Consider the following 24119-nt stretch of genomic DNA (forward strand, 5'->3'; position numbering starts at 1 on the left):
TAGGAGATGATCGATATGCAGGCTGGACAGTCCTTTAAGAACCTAAGCAGGCATTCCTATTCGCTGTAAATTAGTGCCACTTCTTGGAAGGAAACTAGGCAATGCCTTTTAGAATTTAAAATGCACATCGCTTTTGCTTTACCAATTCTAGAAGTATGTCCTACAGATTTAGTGGCTGGCTGTGTGTGCACAAGAAAGTATATACAAGGGTACTTAAGCATTATTTGAAATGGGAAAAAAAAACATAAATGTTCATCAGTAGATAACCACTTAAATAATGATTCCATAAAAGAGAGTATGTGTGGTTATTTTAAAAATTAGGCAGAGCTTTCTGTACTGATGTGCAACTCTTTGTGATATGAAAATTTTTTTCAAAGTGCAGAATAGTATGTTAATATATTATAATTTGTTTTTAAAAATACACAAATACATTTTATGACATAAGTATGGAATGTCTTTGGAGGGACTCAGAAGAAGCTGGTAACGATGGTTGCCTGTGAAGGATTAGAAGACAGGATAGGAGGGAAACACTTTTCATTTTGTATCTTTTTTTTTTAAACTACTATATTTTTTGCACCTTTAGCAATTTGTGTGAGTTGCTATACCTATAGTTCTTAATCACTTGCCTGCATTTTTGATGCAGATAATTTCCCCTCCAGTTTTTGTTTCTCCGTATGCTAAATTTCAGTCTTTTGTAGATTCTGCAGTCCCACAGCTCTGAGTTCATGACTGGATCCTGCCTGCCCAGCTGCACAGACTGCAGGAGGGCGGGGTCTGGCCTTGGCTTTCCTCCTGACATTGTCACCCCTACCTTCCTCTGCCCTGCCTAGGACTACTGAAAGGGCAGTCTGAGTGGGACTCATGGTTGGCTGTAGATGGCAGGCAGCCCCTCCCTGCTGAGCAGGATGGGCAAGCCAAGTGAATGAAGAATCAGATCTAGCTTCTCTGTACCCCACCTTGTGACCCTAGGCCCGCTACACACAGGTCAAATGATTCCTCATCTAGAGAGCATGCTGAGGCTGAATTCTGTCAATATCCAGATGATGTATATTGTTAAAATATGGGAGGGAAAGCCTAGGGATTTCCTGGTCTAATCCTTTTGTTTTACAGAAACAGTGACTTAAGGTGAAGTAACTTGTAAGCGATAACGCTGAGGCTGGAACTCAGGTCTCCTGCTCCTCCATCCACTAGGGTTAGAGCAGTGCTGGGGGTCCTACTAGGGTCTGGGTGAGAGATTCACTCCTAAAACTGGGCACAGGCTCTCAATCAACAAGAATGTTTGCTGCCAGCTCCTACTTTTGAGGCCTGCTTTCAGGGAAAGAGTTTCACCCACCCACTCCCCCACTCTCAACCAAACTAGAGTGTTACAGGGCAGAGAACATGATCTTGGGAAGAGGGGAGAAAGTGACAAAGATGGACTCATTTACTCTTCTTGAACACCGTACCTGAGCAGAAGAAACCCTAGGCAGAGGCAGGGGCCCACTGAAGGTCCTTCTTCCCTGGCAATGATAGGCTGGCTTGGAAAATCAGGCTCTTTTGCATTGCAGCAGGAAGGACATTCTTAGGACCCAAAGTGTGCTCAAGAACTAGCATCAAGTGTCCAAAAGGAGCCTTCGCTTCTGGGACGGGCTTGGTCCTGTACAGGTAGGCACTGGCAGCTTCCATTTCCTCATGGGTAACTCCCTTCTGCTGCCTCAGCAGAGCCAAGCACCTGCTGCCCCATGTAGACTTGTTCCCCTGCCAACCTGCCTAAGCGGGGCACGTGCAGCTAGCATTTGCCCAGGCCCCACCCCAGGAGCTGAGGGAGACAGCACTGGCCTCCCCTCTTTGCTTCCCCATTCTTCCTCCCACCCCACCCCAAACATACCAGTCCCCCAAAGAGGCCTGTCACAAGATACCTGGGAACTATGAGGAGACTGGAAGGGGTAAGAAGAGGCCAAACTCCTTGTGTAACCAGAGAAAAACTGGACAGGCAGGCTTTATCATAAAATCGAAATAATGTGAAAATGTTTTTTATTTCTAAGTAAAAAGCCAGATATTATTAAGACTATGAAAAACTGGCCAGAGGCCATGAAGCACAAACAGAAGATTCTCTTTGGCGTAGTGCCCTGTGACCCAGTGCAGTGCTGCTGGTGGTGCTGGAGCAGCAGCGAAGGACTCAGCCTGGTTCTGGGGTGTTCAAGGGAGGCCGGACTGCCAGCTCCATCAGAAGGGTCTGGCTTCAGGCTCTTCACAACCTCCTGGGCCTTTGGGGGCCACTGGTTCTCTGGCCTAGCAGGCCCCAGGAATGAATTGGGGGGTAGGTGACATGAGGCAGACAGGACTGGGTGAGGGAGGGAGCATGAGCCTTTCTGCCCTGGGAAACTGTTTTTTTATTCCGTGGCTGCAAGTGAGTGTTTCAGGCAGCAGCTGAGAATAAAGCTAGGGTACTGTGACCCCAAAGGCACCTTCAGTCTGTCTACCATATCCCCAAATATAGAGAAAATCTTGAGCCCTTGGACAGGTGGACGTGGGTCTGAGACTTAAGGCTGAGGGGCTGAGGCTGAAGTGGTGGGAGTCTGGGGCCTTCTGGGGAGGAACTAAGAGGAAGAGGATTGTAGACAGGTTGACAGGATTGAGTGCTCGTCCCAGGAGCTGTGTTCAGGCACCTCTATTTGTGTCTAGGGGAACATGGGCACGTGTGAGGGCTCAGGCCTCGCCCTCCTCCCCACTGCTATCCACGCTGGCCTGCCTCCCAACCTTCTGGAGCCTGGGTTTGGAGGAACAGCCAGCCTCCCCCTGCTCCTGGAAGGCCCTGGTCCGGCTGGCCACCAGGGCGGCGCTGTTGAGGGCAACCACAGACTGGCGGGACTTCAGGGCAGGCCAAGGCCCCCAGCAGGCCTGCTTGCCCCTCTTGGCCATTGAGAGCTGAGGGAAGGGCTGTGGAGAGTCTTCATCTGAAGACTCTTTTGAAGAGAAAACCTGGAAGGGTGAGAATATAAAGAAGAGTCACGGAGAAGTCTTTCCTGGGTGGGTACTTGGAGCACAGAGCCTAGAAAAGGGTAGGTGCCGAACATTTGTTGAATGAATACAGGAAAACTGAGCTACTCACAGGTCAGATTTTCCTAGAAAGAAAGACAGCACCCTTGCCCTACTGTCCCTGCTCCTCAGCTCTCACCATTTGCAGCTTCCTTCTGGCCCCCAGAAGCCCTCCTTAGCTCCCCTGCACCTGCTGTGTCCCTGAGGCCCTCTCCTCCTCCTCTTGCTCCCTCTGGTTTGAACAGTCATTCCTCTGAGCCGCAAGTGAAATATCTGCCAGGCGCCAGGCTCTGAGCTGGGTGCCGAGTGAAGAACACCCATATCCATCCATCCATCCCTCCCTCCCTCCCTATCCTTCTACACGCAGTGCCACCTCCTCCAGGAAGCCTCTCCCAAATGTTCCCACCCTCTGTAAGATGAGCTCTCCTTCCTCTGGGTTAGCCACCTTGGCCTCAAGTCACATGGTGGGGCCTGGCTTCCTAAGGCCAAGGCCAGCTTCTGGTCTTATACTTGTGCCCTGCAGCACTCAGCCCAGAGAGGGTGCTCAACTACTCAGCCAGTGGTTTGCTGTGTGAGTGCTATGACCCCTCTGCACTCCATCCTTCGGTGGGTTGCTCCTCAGACTTGGGAGGGGTTGCAGAGATCATCTTATCCACCTCCTTCTAGGGGCAGCAATTGGTTGTGCAGCTCCCGGCCTGGGGAGGATGCTCATTCCATGGCTGAGTGGCCTTGCGCCTTAGGAAGTAAGTCCTTTCATCAGGCTGAGGGCTGCCTGCAGCCACCAGATGTCCCTGGTCCCATGACTGCTCTCCAGCTCCCATGAAGGGCACACTCGCCTGCCTGTCCTCACTGGGTCTCCTTGGCTACTCTGAGGGGATGAAAGGGAGCTGCCCACAGTGTGGTCCCCATGCTTAGGTGCCCCCAGCTCAGGGCCGAGTTGAGTACTAGTCCTGATCTTTCTCCATCCTTCTGCCATCTATCCCTTCCTCCTTTTTGTCCCCCACCCTACTTCAGCCTTGGATCCTTCCTTAGCCCCAGCCTCACCTCTGGGAGGTCATCAGTCTCTGAGGTGCTTTCTGTCTCCGAGGAGGGCTCCAGAAGGCTGATGGACCTCATGATCCCACGGAGGTTGATACGTGGCCGTGGCCCAGGCTCTTCTTTTGAGGCTGCCTGGCTCTCCTCCAGCCTTCCAACCTTCACCTCCCCACTGTCTCCTGGTTCTGGTGGAAGAGGTGGGAATGGTGTAGAGACCTCGGGGGCCAGGGGCTCCTCTGGGGAGGCCCCACCCACTTTCTGCTCCCAGACATGGCTCTGCCGGCTGTGAAGAAGTGGCCATGAGTCAGCTTTAAGTGACCCAGCAGCCACCCCCCCCCCACCTGGTCCCCCACTCAGGACCTAGCAGTCAGGATGCCCTGGTAGGTCTGCAGCTGGCGCAGGAAGCCAGGGTTGGGGCGGACGATGGGCCGGAGCTCCTGCACGTGGTGCAGGGCCTGCTCCAGGCTCCAGCCATACTGCTTCATGGCGTAAGCTATCACCGTGGCAGCCGAGCGGCTGACGCCCATCTTGCAGTGGACCAGCACGCGGGTGCCCTGTGCTCTGTGGAGGCAGAACAGAGTCAGCTTTCCCCTTCCCCACCGCCTCGCTGTGAGAGGCCCTGCAGCGTGGGGGAAGGCAGGGAGTGGGCTCACCTCCCAGAGCAGAAGAGAAAGGAAGTAAGTACGCTGCGGACCAGAAAAGCTGACGGCAGAGCTAGGCAGGAGGAGGGCAGGGGACCTGGGCCGCAGGAAGCTGAGGCAGGGTGGGCGGTGGGGTGGGACAGCCCAACCTTGCAGCCTCCACGAAGCGGTGCGTCTCCTTCCAGTGGGGCAGCAGCTGGGCTGACTCCTCGTCCCAGAGGCGCACATTGTGATATGTGAAGCGCTCGGGGTAGAAGTTGTCAATCTCTCGAGCCATGTTCAAGATGTGGCTCACCCTGCAGCATGGGGTATGAGGCCAGGCTGACGTGCCCTGGGCATCAGCCCCGTTGGCCAGTGGACCCAGTAGACCCTGGGTGTTTCTCTTTCGTTTTCTTGGTTCTGAGGGTTGGGTAGGGGCAGCAGAGTTACGGTGGAAGAAGAGATGACTGTGACCCTGAGCAAATTGTTTTACCCCGCTGGGCTTGGGTTCCCCCCCAGACCAGGTCATTGCTGGTCTGCCTGCAACTTGAGCCCTTCTCTCTTTCTCAGAAGGCAGTCAGAGAACAGCGTTTGAGCCAAGCTGAGATTGGGTGGATCTGCAGCAGCTGGTGACAAGGGTCGCAGCAGGTTTCCCAGAAGCCCGTGGTGGACCAAATGACAGGAACTGTTGAGAGCAGGCAGCCACATCCCCCTGGGAGATGGGCCCTTCCTTCTCCCCCAGACGTGGTCATGCAGAGGGGAGCTTTTCTGCTTCACAGCTTGGGGAGGGAGAAGAGGGAACCAGGGAGCCTCCAGCAGACCAGGACGGTTGCTGTTCCCTTGACCCGGCCTGAGCCCTTTCGAGGGGAACAGCCCCAGGGTTGGAAGCAGAGCTAGCTGCCACTGAGGGGGGTCTGGGGGTTTCTGGACAGGATTCCCCATGGGGGAGGCCAGGCTAAGGGGAAAGACAGGGTGGGCAGTCCTGAGGGGGCTCAGAACCTACCTGTTTCTCTGCAGCTCCTCCAGGTTCGCTGCATTCCACTCTGAGCCCTGTGAACAGGGAGACAGCATCATTTGCCCTGTCCCCCTGCTGCCGTGGTCTGCATTTCCCACTCCTCAGCGTGCAGCTCACCAGGTAGAGGTGGGGGAAGATGCGGGATGCCCGGTCTTGCTGGGCCATGAGCAGCAGCATCTGGTTGTCAATGAAGTCGCGGTACTGCTGGAGAGGGCATCCCAGGCGCAGCTCCAGGGCCTGGCGGATCTGCAGGCAGGAGGGTGAGGAAGGGCTGGGGGCGCCCTGCAAGGTTCCTGATGCCCCACCCTTCCCTCTGTGGCCTCAGGGGACTATTCTCTGTCCCATCCAGGCAGAGAAGCTGAGGCCAGGCATCTGGGAATGGCTCAGACAGGAGAAAAACTAAAGTGGGGAGGCTCAGAGGAGAGGATGCTCTGGCCTCCAGCCAGAGGCCCCCCAGCAGGGCCCAGCTCCTTCCCTGGTCCCTGGCACCCTGCCCACCTCTTTGGAAGTGATGCTCTCCAGGTCACTGGTGTCCAACACCTCCCACAGCTCAGCCCGGATCGCCTGCTCCATCTGCTCCTGTTCTGAGGGGCTGGGAACCAAGCCCGTCAATCTAGGGACCCCTTCCCAGCTCCGCCACATACCTCCCCCTTTCCTCTCCTCCCTGTACTGACCGGCCGGGCTCGGCGCTAGGAGGCCGCAGAGACTCCAGGTCGGCCATGGCCATCCACTCGTTGAGGCAGCTCTGGTCAGAGCTCAGTCTGTCCTGGTAGTAGCTGGCCCAGGTGAGGGCACTGCCCCCTGGCACAAGACCACTGCCCAGAGCCGCCTCACATGCCTGGTGCAACACCTGGAGTGTGGCCCTGGGACAGAGGAGAGGCTGGGTCACACTGTTCTCCCTACTGCCCCTGCCCAGACTCTGCAGCCGTCTTCGAGACCCAGACCTTACCACATGGTCTGGATGGAGATCGGCTTGAAGATCCGACTCTGCCCGCCAGATGTCACGCTGAAGCCCCTGTGGGAGAGCAGGTGGGGTGTGGAGCCCAACTCCCTGAGAGGTCTACTCATTAGCCACCTCACAGGCTGGTCCTCAGAAGATGTACACATCATTTGAGCTTCAAAATAAGCCCTGTTTGCCAGATATGGGGCAGCAGAGGCCCAGAGAAGTTAGGTGACTTGCCCAGGATCACACAGTGACTCTCAGGCAGAGCTGAGAGTAGGCTCAGCCTGGAGTCCTGCAGTTGCTCCCCAGTACCCACCACACCCCCTACATACATCACACTTGGTATTCCACCCTCTGGCCCCTCTTCTCTCTTTTCCCCTCCCTCCAGTTGCCGCCTCTTACCCATCTCCATCTAGGTACACCTGGGTGTCACTCCACAGCGGCAAGACCAAGCCTAGGGTGCAGCTCGGGGAGCTGGCAGGGACAGAGGGAAAGCCGTTGTTCCCCAGCACCTCCCTCCCTTGCCCTCCTCCCTTCCTCTCCCTGCTCCCACCTGCTATCAGGGAAATCCACCCCCAGGAGGACTGTCTCCTCCTGGCTCAGATGTTCTCTTGTGGAAACTACCAGCAGGTAGCGGAGCCGAGGGGGCCGGGCTGCCTCCAGCTGCGCTGCCTGGGGAAGACGGGAAGGGAGAAGCCCAGGGTCACAGTGGCCCAGAGGACCCTGCTCCCCTCACCCCGAACTCCATCCAGGCCTAGAACAGACCTGCAACCTGCTCCCTCCGCACCCATCCCTCTCCTCCCAGATACCAGATCGGTGGTTACAGTCTACTGGTTCTCAACTTTTGCCACATTTTTTTAAGTTGAGGTTTTTTTTTTTTTTAATACAATCATCACTTTTTTCTTCTCCTCCTCCTTTTTTTTTTTTTTTTTTTGGTTGGGGGGGTGGTAGCTAGGTTTATTTATTTATTTTAATGGAGGTCCTGGGGATTGAACTCAGGACCTTGTGCATGCTAGGCAGGCACTCTCCCACCCCTGGTTCCCAACTTTTGGATTTCATGGTCCAACAAAAAGTTTAAAAAGATGTTTCTCAAAGGGGATGTATGTGGGGAAAAGGGGAGAATGGGCATGACAAACTGCCTGTTTTTTGCTTCTGCCCAGGAAGGAAGTTTAAAAAACACCTTTCCACTTGCCATTACCATAATTTAATCGAAGAAATGTTTCTCACCAAAGAAATATTAAGGATAGAGTCTCACAATAAAGGCTGGTGCTTCCACGGAACAAATTCCATTTTATGAAAGACTGACTGCATCTTGTTTTTCCTATTTTGCTGCAGAAAGTGAGAGGTTCCACAGGCATCTGGGGACTGGTCCTCACTTTCCCACCTGTGTCCCCTCCCCACATGGGCCCCTCTACACACCAGCCCCCAGCGGGTGCTCAGAAGGCCCCCTGAACAGCAGTCCATTTGTGGGCAAACCACATAGTCAGGAGGGTCTTGTACTGGTTGAATAGAAACTCTCTGGGTAATTCTGGCCCCACAGGCTCACATAGGACAAACATTCCCATCATTTCCCATCCCTCCAGAGAACTGAAGACATTACCTCTTCCTATTGAAACAACTGTATGTGAAACAGTCTTTGGGGTTTGGGTAACCTCTGTGCTCCCCAGGGTGCCCCCAGCCCTCCCGCCACTGCTCCCCAAACACACACACTGGCTCCATTCTACTCTCTCCTCCCACCTGAGGGGTGGCTCATTTCCCTCTCAGAGGGCCAGAGGGCTCTGGATGGGCTCCTCACCAGGCGGATGTCATCCTGCGGCCTCAGCAGCTCCACCATGAGGTGCAGGTGCTGACTCTGCTCCTGCTTCCTGGGACTCTGGGGCACATGTCCGTCATCTGTCTGGTCCCTGTGAGGCTGCTCTTCGTGTGGCGGTTCCGCTACTGGCTCAGGGCTGGCCTTGGCTGCATCTCCATTGTCCTCTCCATCCTGCAGTCCCAGGACAGCCCCACGGAGTACTGCAAAGCTCTGCCTGGCAGTGGGGCAGGGAAACCGTTATGGTCCATTGTACCCCTTAGGACAGGTATGTGTGAGGATCACCTGGAGGACTTGTTAAAACAGGTGTTGGACCTCATTCCCAGAAAGTTAGTGGGTCAGGAGTGGAGGCTTGAGAATGTGCATTTCTAGCCATTTCCCAAGTAATGCTGCCATGACACTTGGGGAACCACTCACTGCCTTGGAGGCTCTTAAGCCTCCAGCCCATCTATTCTTATCTGAGGAAGAGCAGGGGTGGCTTCCTTTCCCTTCCCACCTGCCTAACTCAAGAGATGCTGTGAACTTGGTGGGGACTCAGGAGTCCTTAGGCCCCACTGTCCCATCCTACCCTTTGAGTCATGACCCCTGGCTGGAGCCAGGTCCAGGACAGTGGGTCAAAGAGCTTCAACTGACCAGAGGGAAGATGAGAGCAAAAGCAGCCAGCCGTGCCCACCAGCTGTGCCCACTGTTAACACTGCCCCACATTCAGTGGGTCCTTTGACTTTGGCTGTGAATCCTCCAGGATGGCAGTGGCCAAGCCTGGCAGCTGGAAGGAGATGTCTGTGTTGGGGGGAGGTGCTCACCTTCGCTGGAGCCGGCTTCTGCGCTTGAAAGCCTGGTCCTGCCGAGAAAACAGCCCTCAGGGCAGAGTGAAAGGGGAGGAAGGACTCTCCTCTTCCCTCTTTCAGGGCTCCTGGTTGGGGGGGTGGGCAGGGCTGCGCCTCCCTCTTCCACAGTGGGGAGTGGAACCAGAAAAGGTGTCAGATCCCTTTCCCACTCCAGTCTACTCTTCACCCCGGGGCATTGGGGGTACCCGGGGCTAGGTCTCCATTGGCAGCCGGTGGTAAGGGGTGGGGGTGCTACTGGAGATGTCTGAGGGTTTGGCCCAGATCTGGGCCTGGGAAGGGGGTAGGGCCTCCGGCGGGGTAGGGCCTCCAGGAGACTGGACTGGCGCTCAGGGTTCCGGATCTTGCCTTGGTCCGAGTTCCTGGGAGCCTCAAGATTTCCCCCAAACCCTTCCAGTCTGAGACTTGAAGTCCCTCTCTGCACACCCCCAGACTTGAGGGGAGGCTGTCCGTGGGCAGCCCGCACTCCCCCAGCCAACTGGTAGCCAACTGCGTGGGCAGAACCACAGCAAAGCCAGACTCACCGTGGGCCCCACAGGCGTGGACTGGCCGCTGGCCGGGGGCGAGCGGCTTACTGTGACCAGGGCCATGGGCCAGGCCGGGGACACCTGGGCCGGCACCGGGCACTGCGCCCTCCCTCTACCCCACGGACAGTCCCAGCTCCGGAGGACCAGGAAGAAGAGAGTCCGGAGCCACCAGGGCCTGGCACCTCCTCGGGGACGGCCCTTAAAGGGCCAGATACCCGTCCAACCGAGCCTGCGGAGCCCGCACCGAGCGGCGGCGGCCCCGCCCTTCTCTTCTCGACCGGTTGGGCCCGTCTGGCCCCCGCCCCACAAAACACGTTGGGGGCGGGGCCGGAGGGCGGAGCGCAGGTGCAGAGCCCAGCAGAGGGAAGGAGCAGCCTACGTTGTATTCCGGGTTGGGTTCGGTCCCTCCTCCCAGGAGGAGCCCCTGCCCCTGACCTCCCTGCTCCGCCCAGTTAGGTCACTTGAGATCTAATCTGGGCCTCAACCGTTCTGTTACCCAGCAGAGATGGGACCTAGGGAGGTAGGTTTGGGGACAAGGTCTTGGAAAGGACCAGAAGCAGTGGATCTTAAGTGGGGGGCACCCCAAACTTATTTCTCCTTGCTGATGGGCCCTTATGCTTCCACTCTCTGCATGAATCACTGAGAGATACGCAAAGCTTCAGGGGAAATCAGGTGGCATTTAGAACTAACCCATGAGGCTCACAGGGGTCCTCAGGGCCACCTTGCAAGTGAGCAGAGCAGGGCTGAGCAGGTTCACAGCTCAGGCAGAGGGACGTGACTTGCCAAAAGTCACTCCAACAGAACCTGGCAGAGTCAGGGCAGGAACCTAGGCCTGGGGTGCAGAGGCTCCTCCAAGCCAGCTGGATAGTCTGGAGGCCCAGCCTATCCCCCTCCCTAACATGAGCATGGGTGGGGTTCCAGGAAAGCCAGACTGTGTGGCAGGAGGAACCCAGGTCTCCAGTAGGTGGGCCAGGGTCAGGGGAATTGATGTTCATGGAACACCTACTCTGTAAGGACACTTGACAGTTGTCAGCTCATTTTCCCCTCCCATCAGCTCTGGGGGTGGGAGGCGGTCTCATTTACAGGTGAGGAAACAGGCTCAGAGAGGCTAAGGGAGCCTGGGCCACGATTCAAACCCAGGTCTAAGGCCACTGCCCACGGTGTCTCCCCTCAGTGCCTCCTGTGCCTCTCCCCTCCTCCCCGAATGAGCAGAGCAAGCCTGCTGCTGAGGGTCTCTTTATTTCCACCTCGGTCTCCAAAGAAAGCCCACCCTGGGGCTCCAGGCCCCAAGCTCAGCAGCAGAGTGTTTATAAATAAATAAGTTACAAAAGTGGGTGGTGGAGCATCCCGGACAGCCCTCCCAGGGGCTAGGGGCTCAGTGCTCTGTGAGCGAGAGCTGCAGGATCCGCTGTAAGTCTTCCTCCTCCTGCTGCCCCCGCCGCTCCCGCTCCTCCTGCTCCTGAGAAGACAGCTCCAGGGCCAGGCGAAGCTGCTCCTCAAAGCTGGGGGAAGCCGGGACAGGGGGCGTCCTGTGACCCCTGGGCTCTGTGGACATCCGCAGGCTTTCCTGGAGGGCCCTTCCAGGCAAAGCATGAGAGGAGAGCAGACTGTGAGTGCTCAGGCTGGGGGAGGAAGCCAAGGGCTGGGTGGTTATGGAGGCCGAGGATGAGGACAGGGTGGCTGGGACCTGAAGACCAGAGAGGAGAGACAGGCCAGGCCCCATCTCCCCATCCCTCATGCCTCATTCACTGGTGGGCAGCACCAAAGATTGTGGGTGGCCCTGAAGAGGGTATGGGTCCTGGGACCAGCACCTCCCTGCTACCTACCACCAGCCAAGAACCCCTTGGCTGTCAGGGTCCTTGAGGCAGGGCAGGGCTGAGACGTGGACCTGGTAGGTCCTCGAGGGCCTCACCGCTCCAGCTGAAGCTGCTCCTCGTAGGCTGCGGGGGCATGGGGAGGGTGGGTGCCAGGCCGGGTGTTGGTCAGGGCTTCCCAGACAGTCACCTGCAGCAGCCAGAGCCCCTAGCTGTCACTTCTGCTACCCTGGCCCACACCCAGGGCCCGGCCCCGGCCCGCACCCCACCTGCTCTGCCTCCGTGCCCGCCTCCAGCAGGCTCTGCTGGATGGCAAACTGCAGCAGATCATCGTCCTCGTCACGAAGGGGCTCACTGCGCTCTGCACCCAGCACGCTGTACCCCTCGGGCACCTCAAACACGGCAGGGTCCACCTCACAGGGGAAGGGGCTCCCTGGGCACAGCAGAGGGGTCATGTCAGCCCCCAGCGCACAGAGACCAGTGAGCCGCACAGCCTGGCGCCCGCCCACAGCGATACCTGAAGCCGGGATGGCAGAGCTGGGCGCCGGCACCCACACTGAGCTCAGTGGCTCGTCACAGCCACACAGGTTGCTGAAGGTGATGCGGGCATTAAGCACGTGGAAAAGGGGGATCTCTGCAAGGAGAGGGTCAAGCCTGAGCCAGCCCTGCAGCCCACACCCTCCCTGCTCCCCGGGAGCTGCCAGAGGCCCTCCTGCCACCCAGCCCACCCTCTCACCAATCTTGACCGGGAATCCAGGGGGGAGGCGCAGGGTGATGAAGTCACGCAGTTTAGCAAAGTGAGCATTGCTGATGGCCATCAGGTCGATGATGGGCGTCACCTGGTCACTCAGGGAGAGTGGGTGCTCCTCGCTCAGCCACAGTGTTGCCTTGAACCTGCCCAGCCGATCGCAGAACATGGGTCAAGGAACCTCTGCTAAGGCCCACCTCCTCTGGACACCTGCCTTTATGCGTGCTCTCCACCTGGCCTGGGGTACCCTCTTCTCTGCTCAGCTGTCCCAGCCTGCCTCCCCCAGGAGCAGATGTCCTTCTGGCCCTATAGCCTGAGCTGCCCCCAGAGCCTGGGCTCAGGCTAGGCTTCAAGTGCTTTGTGCCAGTTCAGCTCTTCAGGATGAGGAGGGCAGGGCCGAGCTCCTGGCTTCAGTCTGGCCTCTTCCACAGCCCTGTCCTCCTCAGCACAGCCAACTAGCACCTCACACTTTGCCAGACTTTTGGGTCCAGCACAGCACACAGTTCGGGACTACTGGCGTTCCATCCCAGTCCCACCACTGCATGGCTGAGGGAGTCTGTGTGAAGTTCCTGGGACGGTGCCAGGCCCATCATAAGGGCTGGGTGTCACAGCTCATCAGAGCCTCACAGCACCCTTGTGAGCAGGCGGCCAAATGCAGCTGTTCTCATTTTACTGAGGAGACTAGACTCTCAGAAGGGAAGATGTTTCCTCAGCCACAAAGCCAGGTGTTAGAGCTCTGTGCCCTGCCCTCCCGTTCTGCCACAAGCTGGCCCCCAGCAGGTGCTCATTAAGTTGAATAGAAACCCATATATGCGGGTGCTGCTGCCCATTCATTCACCAAGAAGAGTGTCTTCTGAGCCAAGCCCCAAGCTGGGTGCTGAGGACCATGGCTAAGGCAGACCTGGATCCTGCCCACAAGGAGTAAAGTCTAGAAGGAAGCTGTCTAGGTGAGTGGGCCCCCCACCCCAGGGGACCTCATGTGTGACAGGAGTTTGCAAGTGCTCAAGGGAACCAGGTGGGGTCCCTGTCCCTGAAGGAAGCCCCCAGCCAGCCCCCAGACCTCACCTCTGCACTTTGCTGGACATTTCAATGGGGCGACCGATGTTCCTCGACTCCAGGCTGAAGTTGGGGTCAAAGTATTCGTCGGGGGAAATGGCTGTGGGGTTTGTGGAGCTGGCTGCCTGATGCACAGAAGCCTAGGTGGACCCCAGGACCAGGCTTAGCACTCAGGAGGCACCCGCCTGGCCCCACCCAGTGGCCCCTAGCCAGCCGGACCCAGCCCCGCCCCCAGCCCCGGCTCACCCCATTGTGGGAGGAGTGCTGCTGGGCCATCCCAAGGAAGGACTGGAATGGAGTCTTCCCCCCTAAGGAGAAGGGGTGGGAGCCCATGAGGGAAATTTGGGCCACTGACCCAGACTGCCCACACCTACCCTTCACCCTGGGTGCCTCCTGTGTGGTGGGAGGCAGAGCAGATGGGAACAGGGAAGCCTCCCGGCTTGTCCCAGATACTCTGGCCCTGGCCGCAGACCCAGGTGACCCCACCATGTGGTGTGACTGGGCAGCAGGCAGGCGCACCTGGGTTTACCTTTGCTCTTCGACTTGTCCTGATCAGAGAGGTGCTCCGTGCGTGTGCGTGTCACCAGCTCCACATTGGTGGCACTGTACACCTGGGGAGCAGGGGGGACACAGGGGAAGCTGGGGGCTCAGAGCCTGTTCCCCACACTCAGCCTCACCAGCAAAGGACCCAAGTCCTCCTGTTCCCAGGGAGAGATGAGATCTTGCTCCCCACAGTGGAAGTGGTGGGGTCTGAACCCCGGGGAAAATGCTCCTCGCTTCATCTCAGTAATCTGGGTAGGGGCCCGGGCTGTGGGTGATCCTTGCGTGCTCAGCAGGGGCTGGGTACTCCGGCTGCACTGAGTTCCCATGGCCACACAAGGCTTCCGGAGCCCACGGGCTACTCTGTCTCTCCCTCCACATGGGGTGGGTGTGGAGAAAGAGTGGAGTTCCTGGGCCTCGTCTCCTACCCCAGCCCCCACCACTAGCCTCTCCTGCCTTGGCCTCGTAGCCGCTAACGGTTTCCATCTTCTCAGACCGCCAGCCCCAGATACCACATTTGTTCCTGAAACAGACCAAACAGGAGCTCATGAGGACCCATACCCTCAACTCTGGTCAAAGTCTTCCCTTTCAAAAACCCCCTCTAATTAGCCTTCCCTCTGAAACACACAGAGGGGACCTGAAGATCCTCTGGACAGCTGGGGACAGCAGAACAGAGGACTGAGAACTAAGATGTACTGGGGATTAGCATTAACTTTTGCTAGGTGTGATAATGGTGCTGGGGCTGGGTTTAAAAACATCCTTATCTGTTAAAGTCACATGCAGAAGCATTTACTGTTTTTTTCTTTTTTTGAGGAGGGGGTAATTAGATTTACTTATGTATTTATTTAATTTATTTTTTTACCGGAGGTACTGGGGATTGAACCTAGGATCTCGTGCATGACAAGCACACACACTACCACTGAGCTAGACCCTCCCCCCAGCATTTACTGTTGAAATGATATGATATCTAGGATGTGCTTTAAAACAGTCCAGGGAAAAAGCAAAAAGAACAAAAATGAGGAAGGATAGACTCAACAAGACTGGCAAAATGCTGATAAATGTTAAAGTTGGGTGATGAGTACATTACACTATTTTCTCTTCTTTCATGTATGTTTGAAATTTTCTATAATGAAAATTTAAAATTAAAAGTATGTCTGATTCAACAATAATAATTTGAGACTTCAGTACCCCACCTTCAATAATGGAGAGAAGGAGTAGACAGAAGATCAACAAGGAAACAGAAGACTTGAACATCACTATAAACGAGACTTGATAGGCTTCTTTAGAACACTCCACCAAAAGACAACAGAATACACATTCTGCTTAAGTGCACGTGGAACATTCTTCAGGACAGACCATATGCTAGGCCATAAAAGAAACCTCAATAAACTTGAAAGAATAGAAATCATACAAAGTATGTTCTCCAATCACAACTGAATGAAGTTAGAATCAATAACAAAAAAAAAAGATTTGGGAAACTCAAAAATGTGTGGAAAGCAAACAACACACTCCTAAATAACCAATGGATCAGATAATAAATCAAAAGCAAAATCAGAAGATACTTTTGGATGAATGGAAATGAAGACACATCATACCAAAACTTACAGGGTGAGGAGGGTATAGTTCAGTGGTAGAGTGTGTGCTTAGCATGCATGAGGTCTTGGGTTCAATCCCCAGTACTTCCATTAAATAAATGAAAACCTAATTACCTCCCCTATCCCCAAAACAAACACACAAAAAAGAATTGTTTAAAAAAAAGAATATAAATAAACAAATGGAAATTTAAAATCTCTTTAAAAAATTTATGGGATATAGCTAAAGCAATGTTTAGAGAAAAATTTATAGCTGTCAATAACTATATTAAGAAAGAGGAAAATCCTTAAATCAATAACCTAAATTTCTATATTAAGACAATGGGAAAAGAGCAAACTAAACCCACAGCAAGCAGAAGGAAGGAAATAATAAACATTAGAGTGAAAATTAATGAAACAGAATAGAAAAATAGGGAAAATCAATTAAATTAAAAGCTGGTTCTTTGAAAAGATCAGAACAGAAAGATTTGAAACATTTGAACAGAATTGACAAGCCTTTAGCTATTGGCCAAGAAAAGAGAGAAGACTCAATTACCAGAATCAGAAATGGAAGAGGGTCATTACTACTAATATTATAAAAATAAAAAAAGATTATAAATAAAGGAATGTGATAAATAATCATACCTCAACAAATTAGATAATTTAGATGAAATGGATAAATTCTAGAGAGACAAACTACCAACATTAACTCAAGAAGTAGATAATCAACTCAATTTGTAACAAGAGAGTGAAATAATAAGAACAAACAAACAAACAAACAAAAAATCCAAACCAAAAAACCACCCACAAAAAAAAGTCCAGGCCCAGATGGCTTCACCAATGAATCACACCAGACTTTTAAAGAAGAATTAATACCAATTATTCACAAACTCTTGCAAAAAATAGATGAGAAGGTGACACTGCCTAACTCCTTCTGTGAGGCACTGCCCAGACACTGAACCCAGAAACGGACATCACAAGAGAACTATAAACCAACGTCTTTTATGACTGTGGTATCCTTTTTTTTTTTTTAATCTTTTTTCCATTGGGGGGTAATAAGGTTTAGTTATTTATTTATTTAAATGAGGGTATTGGGGATTGAACTCAGGACCTCATGCATGCTAAGCATGTGCTCTACCACTGAGCTATGCCCTCCCCACTTCTTATGACTACAGACACAAAATACTAGCCAACCAAATCTAGTAACATATGTAAAGAATTATACACCACAACAAAGTTGAATTTATCCCAAGAATACCAGGTCGGTTCAACATCTGAAAATCAACTGATATAACACATGTCAATAGAATAAAAATTAAAGTCACATATGAGCATATCAATAGACACAGAAAAAGTATTTGACAAAATCCAAACCCTTTCATGATAAAAACACTCGACAAGCCAGGAATAGAAGGGAACTTCCTCAATCTGACAAAGGGCACCCACAACTAACATCACACTTAATGGTGAAAGACAGAATGCTTTTCCCCTAAGGTCAGAAACAAGATAAAGATGTCTGCTCTCGCCACTAAACATTCAACATTCTACTGGAGGTTCCAGACAAAGCAATTAGGCAAGAAAAAGAAATGAAAGGTATCCAGATTGGAAAGGAAGAAGTAAAACTATGAACAGATGACATGATCTTACATATGAAAAATCATGAAGAATCCACTAAATACCCATTAGAACTAAAATCTGAGTTTGGCAAGGTTGCAGGATATAAGATCAATATACAAAAATCAATTGTATTTTTACAGGTTTGCAATGAACAATTCAAAAAAGTAATTAAGAAGACAATTGAATTCATAATAACATCAAAAAGAATAATATACTTAGAATAAATTTATCATAGGAAGTGTAAAATTTATATTCTGAAAACTACAAAACATCACTTAAAAAATTAAAAATCTAAATAAATGGAAAGATATCTTACGTTCATGGCAGAAGTCTTAACATAATTAAAATGGCAATACTCCCCAAACTGATTTACAGTTTCAACACAAACACTATCAGAATCCCACCTGAGTTCTTTGCAGAAATTGACAAGCTGAATCTGAAATTCATAAGAAATTGCAAGGGACTCAGAATATCTAAAATAATTTTGAGAAAGAAAAATAAAGTCAGAAGACTCACAGTTTCCAATTTCAAAAACTTACTACAAAGCAACGTGTGATTAAGACAGTGTGGTACTAGCACAAAGGTAGTCATATAAGCCAACGGAATAGAATTGAGAGTCTAGAAGTAAAGCCATACATCTGTGGTCAACTGATTTTCCACAAGGGTACCAAGACCACTTAATGGGAAAGAACAATCTTTTTAACAAATGGCGCTGGGGTAAGTGGATGGTCACATGCAAAAGAGTGAAGTTGAACCCTGACTTCCCATCACATACAAATATTAACTCAAAATGGATCAAAGAGCTCGATATAAGAGCTAAAACTATAAAACTTTCAGAAGAAAACAAAGGGGAAAATCTTCATGACTTTAGATTTGGCAAAGTATTGTTAGATACAACATTAAAAGCACAAGCAACAGAAGGAAAAATAGATAAACTGGACTTCGGGAAACTTAAAAACTTCTATGTTTCAAAGGACACCATCAAGAAAGTGAAAAGAAATGAAAAAGAATACGAAAATGAATATGTGTATGTACATGCATGACTGGAACATTGTGCTGTACACCAGAAATGGACACATTATAACTGACTATACTTCATTTAAAAAAAAAATTACAAAGACAGTGAAAAGACAACCTAGAGAATGGGAGAAAATATTTGCAAACCATCTAGCTGATGAGGAATTTATATCCAGAATGTATAAGGAACTCTTATAACTCAGTAATAAAAAGATAAGCCAATTTTTCACACGGGCAAAGGATCTGAATAGACACTTCTCCAAAGAAGATACACAAATGGCCAATAAGCACATGAAAAGACACTCAACATCATAAGGGAAATGTAAATCAAAACCACAATGTGATACTGCTTCACATCCACTAGGATGATTATAACCCCAAGATAAATAAATAAATGAACAGTAAATGTTGGTGAGGATGTGGAGAAACTTTCATATACTGCTGATGGGAATGTAAAATGCTGCATCTCCTTTCGTAAATAGACTGTCAGGTCCTCAAATAATTAAACATATGTGTTTAATTTCCACATGTTACCACATGACCTAGCAATTCCACTCCTAGGTAAACAAATACCCAAGAGAAATGAAAACATAGGTCCACACAAAAACTTGTACACTAATGTTTAGAGCAGCATTATTCACAACAGTTAAAAGGTGGAAATAATCCTCATATCTGTCAAAGGATGAATGAACAAACAAAATGTGGTCTATTCATACAATGGATTTGGCCATAAAAAGGAATAAAGTAGTTATACACTACAACTTGGAAGAACCTTGAAAACATTATGCTAAGCAAAAGAGGCCAGTCACACAAGACCACATATTGTATGATTCCATTCATATGAAAATCCAAAATAGGGAAATCTATAGAGACAGAAAGCAGATTAGTGGTTGCTTAGGGCTCGGGGGAGGGGATGAGAGAGGGGAGTTGATTGTTAAAGGGCACAGGGTTTCTTTTTGAGGTGACAAAAATGTTCTAAAATTGGACTGTGGTGCTGGTTACGTATCTGTAAATATACTAAAACCCACTGAATTATACACTTTAAATAGGTGAACTGTACGGTATATAAAATAATATCTCAATAAAGTTTTTTTTTAAGTATTTCTGAAGTCTGTTATTGGACCTGGGGCATATATTGTCAGAGGAATAACACCCTGGCCATCCTAAGCTACACACAAAGGACTATGGGCCAGACACAGCCGCACCACTGAGAAGCCAACACTGGTGCAGGCAGTTGCGCTGAACCACAACCTGAATCTTTGTTCTTATGAGAAAACATGTGAGGTCAGAAATCAAGAAACTGGGGACACCTTGACCTAGCCTCCTCCCAGGAAGACAGCTGCCAGTGTAGACAGGCATGCAGGGCCTCAAAGGTGCCCAGGACTGGCAGGTGGTGGGAGAGACACTGGGTCTGAGTGACCCCCTCCCCCATAAGAGCAGCCTCTGTGAGTGGCTCCGCCTCCCAGAGGCCTGAACCAGAGTCTCAAGGGCACCACCCACAGTGTGGCCAGGCCCCAACCGACCTCTCGAAGGCCACATTGCGAGTATCCAGGTGAGTGGAGACGATAGGAGAGGTGAGGCGGCTGGCCACGTGCTCCTCACTGGGCCGCATGGCGGCCAGCAGCGCTTCTGGCTCGTGCAGGGTCAGCCCCAGCGTCTCTGTGTGCACCACTTGCCGGTCGTGGTCAACTTCCATCACCAAGGCTCCTGCCTCTGCCAGCCGGCGGGGGGCATAAGGGGGACAAATCAGTGCCAGGCTCGGACAGCGGCAGGAGGGCTATTGTGGTGCCCTCTGCCACCTGCTGCTCAGGGTGAGGCCTCAGCCCCTGGTCTCCTCCACCCTACCTCCATTTCCACATCTGGAGAGAGACAAAGGACAGCACTGTCCTCACAAGCCACAGGAAAACCCAGGGCCCTGGTGTGCTGCGCGCTGTGGTGAGCCCACCACGCTCACCCTTGCCCTTGAAGATGAAGCTCCTCCGGCCACGCTGCCAGGTCATGTGCTCAAAGCCCAGGAGGCTGGTGTCCACCCGCAGGCTCTCACCCCGCTTCCACACACGGTACACATCACTTGGGCACATCTTAGACACGAGGGGCACTGCAGGGAACATGGAGGTCAAAAGGGTTCTTTCCCAAAGGCCCCAGTGCAGCCCCCTGGGAGCCATGAGGTCCCCACTCACCCCAGCTGGTGAACTCCCACTTCATCTCCACGTAGAAATCGGGGGCCTGAGATAGACCAGAGCACCAGTCAGGGCCCTGCCTGGTGCTGGGGGCCAACAAGCCTAGGAAGCTCCTGGTCCGCAGGCCCCCTCCTGGGAACCTAGCTCCTCGGCAAGTCTTGATGTGCCGCCACCCCAGACAAACCCCGCCCAGGAAAGGGTAAGCCAAGTGAGGCCTAAAAGGGTCTGTGCTACAAGCATCTGCAGGCCTGGGGGCCAGTCTCAACCTGGTCACTAGCTGGCTAGAGAGCCCTGGATCTTTTGCCCTCTCTGGGTCTGAGAGTCTTCATCTGAAAAGGGGACAAAATGAATTGCTCTTGGCCCGCCCCTGGGGTAGGGGGCTCTCCCTGCAGCCCCACCCCCCAACCAATGTGTCCGAGAAGGGTGGACAAGGCTCCAGGCCACAGCCACTAAATTGGAGGAAATCCTCCTTCCAGGAAATCTGCACTAACTGGGAGGCCCACAATCTAAAAGCTCTGTTGAGATTTCTGGCACTAGAGGACCCCAGATGCTGGGAAAGGCCTTCCTCCCAAAGGGCCCACTCTCATTCATGAAGGCCTGTACTCTTTCCTATGTGACCCTGGGCTGGGGTTGAAAGAGAGGGACCTCACTGACACTGTGAGGAAAGCATGCTACACGGGCTGAGTGCCCTTGTAAGGCAAGGGCTGGCATGGGTGACCAGGGTGACCCCCACATACTCTGTCATGGTCCCCTCCATGGCGTGCCACCACCCCCCTTACTGGCCACACCTCTGTGCCTTGCTGTACCTGGCGGAGTTTGTTGAGCAATTCTGGAATGCCAGCCAGCCTCTGCGTGGCCCTCTGGTAGTCCCGATACTGGAGTACCAGCTGCACCATCTCAGGGTCCCCCGTGCTGACTGCCTCCTGGAGGACTGGGGGTACCAGGTTGCTGAGGGGAGTTCTCTAGGTGGCCCCAGACCTGGCTGCTCACTCCCATGCACCAACTCCCGCTGCTGCCAGCTTCAGGGGAGCCCCTTTGCCCTCTGCAGTACCTGCCCAGCCCTGGCAGCTCTCTTTGCCCACATTGGCATTGTGTCGAAGGAGGACTCTCACGGACTCCAAGTTCCCCAGCGATACAGCCAGCTCCAGGGGGGTGCGCCCCCGAGGGTCTTCCTGTTCAATGTCATGCTGGAAAACATGGGACATTCAGCACTGGGCAAGTAAGGAGAGGCCAAGGCAAGAAGGCCACTAGCATGAACAGGGTTGGGAGTCACTGCGGGAAATATGGACAGCAGACACCAGCCGATGGAAATGGCAGAGGGCGGCCTGCTGTCCTGGAAAGGGAGTGGAAGGGGCAGGTGGAAAGGGCCTGCCCATCTCTCCTGCCCCCTCTCTGCCAGGGACAGAGCTGGGGGTCTGGTGGTGGTGGTGTGAGGGGGTTCTGGTCAGGGAGAGGTGCAGCTGCCGATGTCAAGAGTTTGGAATGGCCTGGGGACCAGCACTGGGCTGCTTTTCTTAGCCTGGCTCAGGCGTGGTGCGGGGCGAATTCTGAGGCTGGATGCAGGGTGAAGCAGGGAGACCTGCAGGGCAAGGCCCAGCGCTGGGAGCCGAGGCCAGAAGCACAAGCGCCAGGAGTAGGTGACCTGAGCTTCCGATCGAGCCGGGGAAGGGGAGCTGGGCAGGTGGCCCCCAGGATGGAGACCACAACTTGGGGTGAGGACCAGGACGGCGACCCGGGTGCCCGACGAGCCTCACCTGGCGGCTATGCAGCGCGGCCTCCAGTTCACGGTGCCGGTTCGCCCAGACGAGCCGGTGCAGCGGGAAGGTGGGGCCTGGGCCGGCCATGCTGGGCCTCAGCGCCGCATTCCGGGTGGGTGGGCGCGGCGGGGGCGGCCCGGCGCCGCCTCGGCTTCGGGCCTGGCACAGCCCCCTAGCCTCCGGGCCGCGCCGCGCCGAAGCTGCGCCCCCCGCTGCCCCTGTGCCCCCGCAGCAGTGACGGCGGCGGCGGCGGAGGCGGTGGCACAGGCGACAGGGAGGGCGGGCCCGGCGGGCGGGGCTGCGCCGGGGCGGGGCGGGGCGGGGCGTCGGGCCTCGCGTCCCCTCGATTCCCGCAGCCGTGGAAACCGCAGCAGATCCCTGCGCGCCAGGGGCGGGCGGAGGCCGCTGTCCAGCCACCCTGGCAACCACACACGCCCAGGCAGAAGCCAGGACCTGGGTCTCCGCCCGAGTCTCAGCCGGGAAGGGTCTGTGGAGGAGGTCCGGAGGGCGGGGCCTGGCTGCAGCTCCGCCAGAGTCCTGCAGGGGGAGCCCCAGGCCCATCGCAGACTCCTTTCGGGTCCGGAAGGGGAAGGAAGGAGTCCAGGGACAGGGCTACTAGGCGAGGGGCGGGCGGGGCCGAGGTCCCCCGGGACGTGTGCGCGTGCGTGTGCAGCAGGACTCGGTCCTGCTGCCCCTAGGTTACCCTGGTTTTCTCGGCAGCTCCGCCCATGCCCAGTCTTCTTACCTCAGGCTCCGCGGGTTATCGACCTTGCCTGTGTGTGCGGGTCGGGTGGGGAGTGCTGTCTTGCCTCCCCATCACCTCCGAGAATCCTGTAAATGCTGGCCAGCTTAGCATGGAGCACCTTCATCAGGGACCCGGGCCAATGTGTGCTAGTGGCCAACTGTGGGCTGGACTCAGCCATGCGCGGTTAGGGGCGTGGGGGCGGTCGCCCCATAGGGCACTGGAGTCAGGAGTGGGAGTACGGAGAAGTGGGGGAGCAGGCCTGGCTAGCTTTGGACCTTCCTGGTGGAGGGCTGTTCACTGTGAGTGGCTGTTTTCACCCACCGCGTGCATCCCTTTTGCAGAGGCTGCACTTTGCTGCCAGTGTCAGGAGAGGAAGGAGAGTTTCGAAATCAGGGCCAGCCCCTCCACCCACACCGGAACCAGGGTGCAGGCTTCAGTTGGCTGAGCTCTGGTGTGGTTACCCTAGCCTTAGCCTGGGGTCTGGTCCTAGTTTTGGATGGTGAGGCAGCATCCAGGCTGGGCCAAGGCTGACCCTCAGTCTCAGTCTCCCTATTAGTACGCTGACCAGATGGTTTGACCTAGATGTTTGAGCTGAGTCTCTGGGCTGGGAGGCCCTGGCTGCCATTCTCACCCTGCCCCCTCATTGTGGCCAGGTGGCTCCTGTGCTATCTGGGATCACTTTGCTACCCTGCCCTGTGGGGTAATCAGCTTATTTGTAACGTCCTTTGGTCTGCGGCAGCTCAAAGGCCTCTGAATATCCAGAACCCTAAAATCAGGCCCTGCTGGCTACTACTAGCTGTAGCCCTCTAGCCTCCACCTTCCTAAAAGGGGCTACTCATTCCCCAAGCTCTCTTCACCCCAAATCTAACAGGACTGTCTCAGGCCCAGCCTCTCCTGATTCTGCAGCCTTGAACATGACTCCCCACTGGCTCTTGATTCCTAATTGTCTTCTCAACCCTTTCCCAGGGCCCCTTTTCTCCCTCCCTGACTCCCAAGTCAGGCTTCTCCCAGCTGAAGGCCTGTCTGTTCCCAGTGTCATCCTGGTGACATCTTCAGGACCAGATTTCAGCTCTTTCTGGGACACCTCTGTACCCTATGTCCCATGCAATCCATCAGCATGTCCTAAACCAGATCTGGCCACACTCGCCCTCTTCCCTTCAGGCCAGCTCTGCTCCCTGGCTGTTGTGACTCTGAACAGTACCACAGACCTCCTGGTGTGCCTCTCTCATCCCCAAGTTCTGCCTTTTCCTGCCGGGCTCTG

General features: G+C 53.8%; 2 protein-coding genes across 10 annotated transcripts; both read right to left on the reverse strand.

Moving 5' to 3' along the window:
• Positions 1-1996: 1996 nt before the first annotated feature.
• Positions 1997-10076, reverse strand: SSH3 (slingshot protein phosphatase 3). Of its 3 annotated transcripts, none has more exons than XM_045517901.2 (14): positions 9811-10057; positions 9245-9282; positions 8427-8658; positions 7185-7303; positions 7034-7105; positions 6638-6817; positions 6363-6551; positions 6187-6280; positions 5806-5934; positions 5677-5723; positions 4844-4990; positions 4414-4614; positions 4063-4336; positions 1997-2961 (listed from the first exon to the last, which is right to left on the reverse strand). In XM_045517901.2, the coding sequence occupies exons 1-14, from the start codon at positions 9874-9876 to the stop codon at positions 2689-2691; spliced, it is 2061 nt and encodes a 686-aa protein (XP_045373857.1). In that variant the 5' UTR covers positions 9877-10057; the 3' UTR covers positions 1997-2688. The 3 variants fall into 3 exon arrangements, with proteins under 3 accessions (XP_045373857.1, XP_010955012.1, XP_045373859.1); XM_010956710.3 differs by having other exon boundaries at positions 6638-6703; positions 9811-10045; XM_045517903.2 differs by having other exon boundaries at positions 2824-2961; positions 4063-4238; positions 9811-10076.
• A 741-nt stretch (positions 10077-10817) lies between these two features.
• ANKRD13D (ankyrin repeat domain 13D) lies at positions 10818-23180 on the reverse strand. Of its 7 annotated transcripts, none has more exons than XM_074371653.1 (15): positions 22111-23180; positions 21408-21543; positions 21163-21287; positions 20357-20402; positions 20131-20274; positions 19700-19883; positions 14428-14494; positions 13961-14042; positions 13678-13739; positions 13441-13571; positions 12364-12521; positions 12145-12261; positions 11897-12060; positions 11726-11753; positions 10818-11390 (listed from the first exon to the last, which is right to left on the reverse strand). In XM_074371653.1, exons 1-15 carry the CDS (start codon positions 22672-22674, stop codon positions 10984-10986), a joined length of 2415 nt encoding a protein of 804 aa, XP_074227754.1. In that variant the 5' UTR covers positions 22675-23180; the 3' UTR covers positions 10818-10983. The 7 variants fall into 7 exon arrangements, 6 of the variants coding, with proteins under 6 accessions (XP_074227754.1, XP_074227753.1, XP_010955011.2 ...); XM_074371652.1 differs by having other exon boundaries at positions 19700-19889; positions 22111-23175; XM_010956709.3 differs by having other exon boundaries at positions 11034-11390; positions 11726-11817; positions 19700-19889; positions 22111-23169.
• Between the last annotated feature and the right edge of the window lie 939 nt (positions 23181-24119).

The sequence above is a fragment of the Camelus bactrianus genome, chromosome 10 (genome assembly GCF_048773025.1).
Source record: "Camelus bactrianus isolate YW-2024 breed Bactrian camel chromosome 10, ASM4877302v1, whole genome shotgun sequence".
NCBI lineage: Eukaryota > Metazoa > Chordata > Mammalia > Artiodactyla > Camelidae > Camelus > Camelus bactrianus.

What these genes read in the sequence shown, in the direction of transcription:
- SSH3 (XM_045517901.2), bottom strand. Translation starts at nt 9,876, where the DNA reads ATGGCCCTGGTCACAGTAAGCCGCTCGCCCCCGGCCAGCGGCCAGTCC. An exon ending in CCACGCCTGTGGGGCCCACG is followed by an intron (nt 9,283 to 9,810) that starts GTGAGTCTGGCT and finishes TTTTCTCGGCAG; the next exon opens with GACCAGGCTTTCAAGCGCAG. An exon ending in GTGGATTTCCCTGATAGCAG is followed by an intron (nt 7,106 to 7,184) that starts GTGGGAGCAGGG and finishes TGTCCCTGCCAG; the next exon opens with CTCCCCGAGCTGCACCCTAG.
- ANKRD13D (XM_074371652.1), bottom strand. Translation starts at nt 22,674, where the DNA reads ATGGGCCTGGGGCTCCCCCTGCAGGACTCTGGCGGAGCTGCAGCCAGG. An exon ending in CTTCATCTTCAAGGGCAAGG is followed by an intron (nt 19,890 to 20,130) that starts GTGAGCGTGGTG and finishes GCCGGCTGGCAG; the next exon opens with AGGCAGGAGCCTTGGTGATG. An exon ending in CGCAATGTGGCCTTCGAGAG is followed by an intron (nt 14,495 to 19,699) that starts GTCGGTTGGGGC and finishes GGTCTGTTTCAG; the next exon opens with GAACAAATGTGGTATCTGGG.